At 46.6% G+C, this 11384-nt stretch overlaps 1 protein-coding gene across 1 annotated transcript; it reads left to right on the top strand.

Annotated features, from left to right (window-relative positions):
• The first annotated feature begins 7090 nt into the window (after positions 1-7090).
• LOC147905272 (rRNA processing protein-like protein) lies at positions 7091-8601 on the top strand. The gene is made up of 2 exons (XM_087397197.1): positions 7091-7202; positions 7302-8601. Exons 1-2 carry the CDS (start codon positions 7170-7172, stop codon positions 8298-8300), a joined length of 1032 nt encoding a protein of 343 aa, XP_087253323.1. The 5' UTR covers positions 7091-7169; the 3' UTR covers positions 8301-8601.
• The last annotated feature ends 2783 nt before the right edge of the window (positions 8602-11384 follow it).

Genomic DNA, 11384 nt, shown 5'->3' on the forward strand with positions numbered 1-11384 from the left:
TGTGTACCCCATTACCATAGAATAATGCCGTTCCAAAAGGGAAATCGATAGGATGAAGTGTTAACACATGGGCAAGCAGTTTAATATCCTCCCATTTATTTACATGATATCACGATTGATAAGGAAAGCTTGGAGAGTCCTAGCCAATTTCGACAACATATTGGATGCAAAATTGCAAAATCCATGAACTTCCAAAGCTTTTACAGTCTTATGCCAAGTATTACAGAAACCTTTGTAGAAATAAAGTAGGTTCATGCATGTTAAGGGCGGTGAATTACTAGAGCTAAGGATAGGGGAAGGAGTATGCTAGTAAAGGTAGAACATTGGCCATAGTCATTGTGCATCTAATGTGCCCAAACTTGAGGATTCTTCAAGAAAGCCATGTGGGGAGCACAATGAGTATTTATAGTAGTAGTGCAATCTATTCCGTGGTCACACAAAGGATGGAGTGATATCTAAGTCAAGGGAAGGAATTACCTGGAAAGAGTCCAGTGCCATCAAGGATTTTGCAATGCACAAATGCTGCTGGCTCTTCCTTTGCTTGGAGTCGGTCCCTCGATGTTGGTAGCACAATGAGTATCTATGGTAGTAGTGCCATCTATTATGTGGTCACTCAAAGGATGGAGTGGTATCTAAGTCAAGGCAAGGCCTTACCTGGAAAGAGTCAGCTGCCATCAAGGCTTTTTCCATGCACAAATGTTATTGGCTCTTCCTTTGCTTGGAATAAGTGCCTTGGTAGTAGTCTATCAGAACTTCCATGCATATCAGCACCAAATGTAGAATGAAGCTATAAGTTCAATATAAAAGGAATGGTAACGTAGACCTCCTAAGGTTGAGTTCACACTACTCGTCCGATTGTCCTCCAAAAATGATGGGAAATTTCGTCATCCTACTTGGACAAATAGGAAAGACGGCGGGCCCAAACTCTAACCCAAAAAAATTGTGTCCGTCATATGCAGCCGCCCACTGAGTGAGTAGGTCAAAAATTTTGCCCATGGAGCGGATTGAGCCCATGTTGCCTAACACAAATTATTTCATCTATCCACTACACCAATCAAACATTGGTGTAATTAAATGGCCGCCTCGTCCAAAAATCTTGACCGTTGGGTCATGTAAACCACCACACACAACGTCCATCCTCCAAAAGTGTTTCCTCCACCCATGGTTGGGCTAGGCTGGTGGTGTGGACTTGGCCTAATGTTTATGTCAGGTGCCTTAACTACTGTGCCCCCCACATCATGACTTCTTGGAACATCTAGGTTGTCTGGTGTAGTCAAGTGATGGGGGTCTAGCAAGTCCCTCTAACTGCTACCCTAGTCGCCATTTAGCAGGACATCATTCTCACTTTGCAAGCCACTTGAGAGCATGGTACTCTAGGTTCGAGAATGACTGCCAAAGGGTGGGAGTGTTTCTACAAGGCTTGGCCTACATGTGTTTTCTATGCCTTCTGCGCAAAAGGTATTTGTTGATGTATAGACCGGCACCCTGGTTGTTAGCCCATGTTCCAAAGACTCCCTAGGCCGTGAGATCAATTCTTCGAAAACAGGCTGGTTTCCCTTGATAGCTAGTTTCTCATTGTACTTATGATCACTAGCCTTTCAGAAGCTGGTTTGCATGGTGTCCTTCAAGACTTAATAGAAGTTTACTTTCTCTAGGGAAGAAAAAAAGTCTACTTCCCACAATTTAAAATCACGGTCTCATTGGTTAGAGGAAGTCTTCTCTTCTCGGTTGAAGAATAGGTATCATTCAATATGGCTTACACTAATGGAAGCTATTGCTCCTACTTGGACTTCGCATCATGACAATATGATTAAAAGTCAATTGATTGTATACCTCTAATTGCCCGTTCGTTTGTAGATGAAAAGTACTGTCCATCTGGAGCTTGATGCCAAAGTTTTCAAACACATCCCTCCATAGATGCGTGGTGAATTTGGAATCTCTGTATGTGGTAAACAATCCTCCAATCGGGTACCAATGCCTGATAAATAAGTGGGCTATGTCTTCTGTGTTGGTTGCATAGAATAAGCATATAGAATTCGCTAAAACGATCAACAATGGTTAGACATTGAACCTGTAGATGCAGGAAGGGGTCCCTCAAAATGCATCGTGATGTCCTAGAAACGACCTTCGAGGATCAATAAGGGCTGACGCAATCCTGTCACCTTCAGATGGGACAATTTTACCTTTTTTGCAAATTTGGCATCTCTGCACATAGCTATATACACCCTTCCTCATTTGTCCTTTCACTGAGGGCCATTACCCACTGGGGTTGTGGACTATTACACGGCTTTGGCTCCTGGTTTGGACTTGCTTGGGCTTTTCCTTGCTCAACATCATTTCCTGATTCTGAGCCAGGATAAGGGCACGCTCGTAATTGAGTGGGTCAAAATTCCGAACAAGTGAATGTTGGAGTCTAACCCACTAATGAATTGCTTGAGCTTATTGGTCTCACACATGCCTAATGGTTGGACTAGAGTTATAACCTTATTACTGTAGGTTAATACGAGCAAACCATTTTGGGCAAGATGAGAAAACTCATCTTCTAGATTCAACAAGTAAGGAGGCAAAACCGAGCTTTGAGGTCAGTCACAAACATATCCCACTGGAAACTAGTGACTTGTGTGGTCAGATTATTATAATTTTTAGACCAATGCTGCCACCAGGTCAAGAGGGATGACTAGATGAGGGACCACTTGATCGGTTAGATGAGGGACGGCTAGATGGACTTTGTCATGTTCATCTTGAATACGAGCAAGCAAAAAATGAGCTACAAATTGATGATTAAACTACAAAATGGCTAAGTGGAGTGGATCGGGTGAGTGGAGTAACCTTTGGTGTGGTCAAAGCCGAGAGGGAAGCATTGCTCATGCTAGCTTGCATAGTGGCCAACATCAGTTTGCGATGGAGCAACATGGCTTCCTAATCGAGTCGGTGTTGCTTCTCGACTTACGGCCATCTTGTCACGCTGAAGTGCTACCTCCTGTTTGCAAAGTGCGCATCAACAAGAGCAGTTTTTCGTATTTTGAGAGTCCCTTACCTTCTTCATGTTTTTCCTCCTGTGTAGTTTTTTTTCCTTCCAGCTGCTTATCTTTTTCTCCTACTTGCCATGAAGTTCCTTCAAGTCTATTTTGTTCCATGAGCTTCTCTAACATTGCTTGAGTGCTTGGCGGAAGCGTACTTTGTCTCCCTAGTAGTCAAAATTTTACTCTTCTTCTCTCTGCTGCTCCATGATGCTGGTCGGTGTGTCCTTTCTAGATACACTCGCATCGTCAAACTGGATTACAAACTGAAGCTCTAATACTGATGTAACATGCACAATTAATGATCGTGTAATGCACAGCAAGACCTTTAAACCTTTGTGCGAGGCATATGGTATGCACCATAGAGAGATTAGGATTAGAGAGAGAGTGTAGACGACGAGATTGGGTCCCTATAACCATTGAGGGCCCCCTTCCCCAAATAGGGAAGAATTTTCTTTATACTTAGAAAACTAGAAAAGATACAAATAACACTCCTTCAGAGAGCACGGCATGCAACTTTGAGGATGACCCTTTGACACTGAGAGTCGATCCACAAATGCTTGAGAAGCAACCCAATCTCAACCAAGACCAACGCTGCCCACACGGAAGATGTGGACCACTGTGCAAGGCTATTGAAGAGACTTGTGCTGTCCCCGAGCATGCAACGGAGCTGCATGAGTGAGAGAGATGAAGGAAAGAAGAAAATCTAAGATATGGAGCTGAGAGGTCTATATGAAAGCTGAGAGAGATGGAGCTAAAGAGAAAGAAAGAAAGAAAGTTTATTAAAGTCTTCGGAAGACCGATGGGTCTATGAGACTATAGAAAAGCCTGATACAATGAGCTGTGGTAGTGGAGCTACTAAACGAGCATCCACACCAATGGAGAATGCAAAATGGTAGTACTAAGTCGTAAGTACAACTTAGTCATGTCGATAGTCGACTGTATATCAATCTCAGCATCATCATCATTATCATAATAATCATCATCATCATCAGCAGCAGCAGCAAGACATCAAGATGGATGAGGCAGTGGAGGTATGAGGTCAGCAATAGAGCGCTGTCGGCCCCTCAAGGTGAAGTCCTGGTACATCTTCTGGTCATAGCTCTCCGTCTAACTAGGGCCACTATGACATCTCCTGGTCATAGCTTCTCAAGGTGCAGTCCTGGTACATCTCCTGGTCATAGCTCTCCGTCTAACCAAGGCCAATGTGACCCCCGTCAGTCATGCTCCAACTCAAAACAAGGAGGGGATGTCCCCAAGTATGATCTGTGTGTCAACCCTCTGTCTTAGCTCTCGGTTCATAGGCTCTGGGTCACGGTCATGTCGAGGTCTCATCTCATGGGGGTCTATGTGATCTGGCTAAAAGAACTCCGTGATAGAGCTCTGAGAGGTATCGGTCGAGGAAGAAGTCTGCTCATCTCCATGCTCAGAGTATCCTCTCACAGTGTCTAACACCTCATGAATGAAACCAGTCAAACACTGCTGGTCTGGGTAGGAGAGGAAACATGCCAAAACCCCATACCTATCTTTGAAGAGACAGTGGAAACGCCCTCGGATCTCATAGTAAACATGACACCTGAAGATGAAATGCTCCTATGTCTCAACCTCTTGCATGTCACACAATGTGCATATGCACCTCTCCCTGGGTAACCGCTCTGCTCTACCGCTCTCGATACGAAGTCTGTGTGAAGAGACTTGAAATTGCCCAAGAGAGATCCTTAGCGGGTGGAGTATGTGAATCTGCGTGTATCCTGGTGGATCAATGAAACCCTCCGCTGTGATATGTAAGAAGTGATCTCTCTAAAAGCCCAATTTCACTGAAAGATCACTCGGACCCAACTAAGTCCGGAATGTGTTAGTAGCTGTAGTAGATCCTCATGGATAACCTGGTTGACCTCGTGTGATAGGAGGAGAGAGAACAAAGCATCCATGCTGTACTGGAATAGTGGTCTATCCATTTCGAGTCCTAGTCCCTCAAACCATCTGTGCATGCATACCAGCACCTTTGGTCTCCCCTTACTGCAAGTGCCATAGAAGAGAACAGTGCTAGCCATGGTATCTTGCTACGCCTAGAGGTGTAATCCCCATACTCCCTGACTGGGTACAGATATGTGATGACCTAAAATGTAGCATCTGGCTGTATTGGGGGTGACCCAAACTACGCCTGAATGATCTGGTGAGGAATGGATGGCTTACCATGGATCATCTGTGATAACATGAGAACCTGTAGCAGCTCCACCCTGACCCACTCTGTATCCGACAAGTCTAGCCCCCAGCATGGACTGCCATACATCCTTGCTAGGTGGACCAAGGAGTCAAAAAGCAATCCTTTGGTCTGTGGATCCTGAAAGTGAGAGCAAAAGCACTGCCTCTCTAGTCTAGCCAATGAAGCATATCCTCTGCTCACGCGTACATGCATCATGGGTGTCATAGTGAAGATAGGTTCAAAAAAGATGACTCCAAGATAAGTGTATGATGAAACTACCTCGACAGGGGACCATCAAATGCGAAGTGCTCTTGGCGCATGATGGCTCGAGATGTATTGAAGATCATAACCTTGGTTTTACCCAAGTTGACCTTCAAATAATGACACTCACAAAAGGATTGTAGTGCATCAAGGTGTCTCTAGAGCCCCTCTGTTGAGGAAGACAAGAGAGCCACATCATCTACATAAAGCAATTTCCTGATCAACATGCCCACGAGAGAGCAACGTACCTCCCCTGTGTTTGCATCAATGTCGCGAGCTTGTCAATGCGGAGGCCAAACACGATAGGTAATAATGGACACCCTTGCTTGACCTCGATAGTGCTCATGATCTCGTATGTCCATCCAATTCCTGTCCGGACTCTGTTTGAAACTTGCTCATAAAGTGTCCTGACAGCCCGAATGATCTCCTGGTCGTAACCCAAATCACAAGTTGCACTAGAGTCTCAGGAAATACAATCTCCATGAAGTCTGGAACCACTTGACTATAATCCCAGAGGATCCACGCCTTCTTTTCCCAAACTCATTCCTGGCAGAGGACAGAATAAGGAGCTATCCTCTCAATACCAGCTCCCAGTCGAGCAAGTAGACCTGGAAACTCACGGACAATCATGAAAGAGGAATCCATCAACGCTAAAGGAAGGACTCTAAGGCCAAAACCACAACACCAGCAAAAGCGCCCAACTCATTGCATATGGCCTCAGGTGCACATCAATAGGAATGCCACATTCATAAGCAAGAAACTTGTTCAGCTCCACCATTGAAGGCACTTTACCAACTCCTCTTGCAAGCTTGTCCATTGACCACTTCTAATGGGATTTCACAGATAGCTGCACTGAATCTAGGAGTCCCTTCTTCTCTGCCTCGCTAGCCCGCTAGACCAACTCTTGTTTGAGCATCGACTTAATGTCATGATTAGATAGGGGTGAAAGCCACCATGGAAGTTATGAGATATTGCATTGGCATACGATGGGTTTCATTAGATTTACCATCCTCTCCATAAGCTATCTGTGTCTTCTCGTCAGCTATCCCATCCACTCGTTCCACTGTCTTGCTCGCACCTTGAACCAGTCCCATCTCGTTCCCTACAGCTCTTTCACTCATCAGGCTCTCCTCATGATCAACGCAACTCGTCTGTACGCAACATCTATTACAGCTCCTTTTAACTACCTCATGCACCGTTAAGGGGGACCTTTGCATACATGGCAAATGAGGATGCACACACTAGGCTCTTCAAAGTTTCAATAACATTGGAGCTCCTAGCATCAAGTAATTTTTTGGCCTGCCCTAGGACGGGGAGGGCTGAGTGTCTAAAAGGGAATTGCATATATTGTTCCATGTTCAACTTACTCCATGTATTCGGCCAAGTTTGAGTCTCTCTCTCTCTCTCTCTCTCTCTCTTCTCTTTCCCGCGAGTCCGCTTGCATCATATCCCTTGATGCAACCAAGAAGCCACGTTGTCTCCTTGTGGTTCATGTTTTTCATCGAAAGGTGTTATTCTCTCGAAAATATCATCAAGCAATTTTTTGGTCTGCCCTAGGACTGGGAGGGCTTAGTGCCTAAAAGGGAATTGCATCTATTGTTCCATGTCAACTTACTCCATGTATTCGGCCAAGTTTGAGTCTCTCTCTCTTTCTCGTGAGTCCGCTTGCATCATCTCCCTTGATGCAGCCAAGAAGCCACCAAACTTTTGGGCAGGTCATTCATTTCTCTCACTTGTTTCTCACTTGTTTCAATGTTTTAAACCGTTAAAACCTAAAAGGTTTAAGTTTTAAAACCTAAACTGCTGAACTTCAGGCCGTGGAAACAAGAGAGAGAAGAGCCAGCGCGATGGCAGCACTTGTTAGCGAGGATGATGATCTTCAACTCCAACAGACAGACGACGACTCTGATGATTCTGATGACAGTCTTGACGAGCCGCAAGAAGTTCTGCAGCAACAGCCTCGGCCCAACGCGGTTTACAACTCGTCTGCGCTCCACGAAAAGCTTGAAGAGATTGGTTGGCCGGATGGCACTGATTGGATACAGACGCTCACAGTTAACTATGATCAGCCTGGGGATATTGATGTGAACGATGACCTTTCTCGAGAGATGGCATTCTATACGCAAGCCTTGGAGGGCACCCGTGACGCTTATGTTAAGTTGCAGGCAATGGGTATTCCCTTTTTAAGGCCGGAGGATTATTATGCAGAGATGGTTAAGAGCGATACTCACATGCTGAAGGTAAAAGACATGCTTTTGTCTCAACGCAAACAACTTGAGGAAGTGGAGGAGCGAAGGAAGTCAAGGGAGGCTAAGCGGTTCTCCAAAGAAGTGCAAGCTGAGAAGCTGAAGGAGAGGGCCCAACAGAAGAAGCAGAATATCGACTCGGTGAAAAAATGGAGAAAGATGAGACAGGATCGGGGTTTCGCCGCAGGAGAGGAGGAGTTTCCCGTCGACTTTGACGAGCGACGCCCAAGTAACAAGAAAAGAAAGCTGGACGCAACTCCTGGGGGACGGTTTGATGGAAAGACCGGAAGAAAGTTGGATGCAACTCCCGGGGCACCGTTCGGTGGAAAGGGCAGTAAGGGTTCTGCAGGCAGCAAGAGAAATTCAGCTCCTTGGGACAGGTCCGGGGGAAAAAGTAGCAACAAGGGTGGTAAAGGTGGAGGATCCAAGAACAGGCGTTTCAGAGATGCAAAGTACGGACATGGTGGTAAGAAGAGCTTAAAGAAGAAGAATACAGCAGAGTCAGCTGGTATGTTTGGACACAAGGGAAGATCCGACGGAAGTAGAGGGAAGCAGAAGAAAAGATGAATCTTAAGTGGGCTTCTGGCTGGTGGTTAATTTGATTCAACAGCGCTCAAACTTTGGTTCTCTTCTAACGCAGTCCTCTTGGGCACTGGAGAAATGCTTTGGGCTCTGGAGCTCTCTGCCTCCTGATGCAGTATTTGATTACGTGGGTTCTGACTGGCGGACGTGGGTTCTGACTGGCGGGTCTGACCGCATGAATTTTTGCTTCTCTTGTAATGCAGTTAGAGGAGTGCTCTGATCTGGTAGCAGGGTACCTCTCGGCCCGCTGATGCAGTATTTGAAATAGACGTCTTTAAATTTTCAAGTTTGGTTGATCGATGTAGCTTAGAGTTTATATGCTTTGAGATGATTCCTACTTCAATAGGTGAAGCTTTAGTACATGTCAGCATACTTATCACAATTCTGCTTGCTAGAGACTGGCTAGTAGTTTACAATAGAATTGTAATTTGTCTTGATCACTGGCATGATTGGATTTACATCATGACATGTATATAAGCAGCAGGGGTTGAGTAGATTGATAGGTTGAAAAAAGGTTGGGAATGAGTATAAGCTGATAAGTACCAGAGTACCCAGAGCATTTTTGAATGATTTTTGCTCTCAATGGCTATCTCCATGATTATATGCCCCATCTTTTGGGTTGGACTGGGTAGGGGATGGGCACATGACATGCACATCACCAGCGCCTACATAACGATCAGCCACTAGTTTAATCTGTAGTGGTTCAGTAGTCAGGATAGAGCGGGCATTTGCTAGGAACATGTAGAACATGGTTGCATAGGTGTAAAACTACCGGTTAGCTGGCAGTGAAGCAACTTCCAAGACTATTAAGTTACAGAACAAGAAACTCTATTTTTGAGTACAGAAATGTGGAGGCAGGACCATGCAATCGATTTTGAAGTTTGCAAATGACTCTTACTACAGTGACCTGAACTGAAAGCCCTAGTTTAGGATTCATTGCACAGGTGTGTGGCATTAGAGCTATCTCAGCCTTGTAAATGCATGAAAACACAGCTACAAATCTAATGAAAGCTCTTTGACCATAACAGGATTGCTTTGTATACCCATGTTTAACTGATCAGGAGGTGTTCTAACATATCTGCGTGAAGCTTGATACAATGAGAAGAGGACACGTGCTTGGGTTGCAATTGTTATAGAGGGGGAAAATAAGGTAACGTAAGGGGGGTCAGCTGTTATAGAGGGGGAAAAGAAGGTAACGTAAGGGGGGTCAGCTCTATTATGATAGGGGGTGTTGGGAAGTAAAAGGGTTAAAAGGGGTGGAGTGGGGGTCAGCTCTAATATGATAGGGGGTGTTGGGAAGTAAGAGGGTTAAAAGGGGTGGAGTGGGGGCACCATGTTTCTTCGGGCATAAGAGGGCTGGAACAGTGAAATTGTTTACTATTTACTTGTCCCTGATAACAGCTTGCTGCTGTAGGCTCTAGCCTCTCTCCTTTACCTTGGCTTACTTTATAGGTAGGGTCTCAAGCTTTAGCAATTGGAAGATGCCCCACATCCAAGTTGAGTCTTGGACTCATGTCACGATATTGAGCTTATAGGCACTTCTGGAGTGAGAGAATGAGTTTGGTGGCAGTGCTCTATGACGTATGTATTAAAGAACATTTGGGTTCCCATGCAGGCTATGGTGTTGATGTGTGCACGAATGCACCTCCTCATGTTGTACAGACATGGTGTCCTAGCAGATAGTTCTAGAGATGTCACTCATGTTTCTCCCAAGAGACGTTGAAAGGGCACACCTGTCTTTGAGCATGACGAGGAGGATGGAACTCAAGGTCACATTGTGCATGCAAAGTGGAGGTGGACCTCCTGGGCTCAAGGGAGCATGGAAAGCAGCCTTTGAGGAAGGCAGCCCATGCGAAGATTCACCAGAGATTTGTGAGATATAATCTCTATATTTTTGTGTTCAAATGTGGACATAGCATTGTCCTCAATGCTCCCTTCTCCCATACCCGTATCTCCATCCTTTGGATGTGAGGTCACCCAGTCAGCCAACCACTTGGCTCATTTATGGCTGGTTGGCTCAGCCCTACCAGCCCCACAAGCCCCCTTTTAAGGGGGGGCCTGCTGCCCTCATTTCTCATCCAGCTCCTCAGCATTTCAGCCTCCAGTCTTCAGCCCGCTGTGGCTCTAGCCCTTCCAAAAATCCCCTGCAAGACAGCCATCAGTTCATCAGCAGTCCCTAAGGGTGATCCAGGAAGCTGTCCACGCAGCACCATAGCCAGCTCGGAGTAGAGGTTTGGGATTCCTGTTTCAGCAGCTTTCTTTTACAGTTCTTAGCTCTTTTCATAGTTCTTTCACAGTTCTCTCTCTCCGCTTGCTCGCTCCTCCCCGCTTGCTCGCTGCTCCTCCCCGCTTGCTTGCCACTCCTCCCCGCCTCTGGTCGCTGCTCCTCCCCTGCTTCTGCCCGCTCTGCCCCACCCCGCCTGCTGCTGTTGCCCGCCTGCAGCTCCTGCCCTCCTAACTCCCCGCAGCTCCTCCTCTAGCCGGCTGATCCGTCCTCCCGTTGCCTCCTCCGCCCATGCAGCACCACCCTCCCACTTGGCCTCTCCCGCCTACCCTCGCCTAGGCTCGCCACTCCCAACCTCCTCTGCCTACCCTTAGCTAGCCTCGCCATTTCTCAGCCCTCCCCACCTACCCTCAGCCTAACCCGCCTACCCTCAGCCTACCTCCACCTAGCCTTCCCACCCCTCAGCCCCCCCCCCCCCCGCCCGATTCTGCTCTCCCGCTTCCCACCTTTTTTCAGCCCCCTGGGGATACCTCCCGTCATGGGGGGGCCGCTGCTCATGCTCCCGCTCCCGCTCTTGCACTAAGACCTGCACCGAACACGGGTCAGGCAAACGAAATGGGGAAAGGTGGCAAAGATACGAATAAAGCTGCCAAGAAAGATGACAACAAAGCCAAGAAACAAACACAGCTGAAACTCGAGGATGTGAACACACGCTACAACCGCAGTGGACTCGGAGTCGATAGCAAAGCAAAGGCGGGGTCCACCTCTGCCTCAGCTTTAGCTTCAGTTTCAGCTTCGGTCTCTGCTACATCCTCATCCTCAGCTTCAGCGCCAGCCTCAGCGTC

This window comes from Dipteris shenzhenensis, chromosome 1 (assembly GCF_047967505.1).
Source record: "Dipteris shenzhenensis isolate YYH24624 ecotype China chromosome 1, Dip_SZ_1.0, whole genome shotgun sequence".
Classification (NCBI taxonomy): domain Eukaryota; kingdom Viridiplantae; phylum Streptophyta; class Polypodiopsida; order Gleicheniales; family Dipteridaceae; genus Dipteris; species Dipteris shenzhenensis.

Bases quoted from the DNA above. Each gene is read 5' to 3' on its own strand.
- LOC147905272 (XM_087397197.1), top strand. From the start codon at position 7,170: ATGCAGCCAAGAAGCCACCAAACTTTTGGGCAG. The intron at 7,203-7,301 runs GTCATTCATTTC...GCTGAACTTCAG, and splicing joins GCCACCAAACTTTTGGGCAG to GCCGTGGAAACAAGAGAGAG.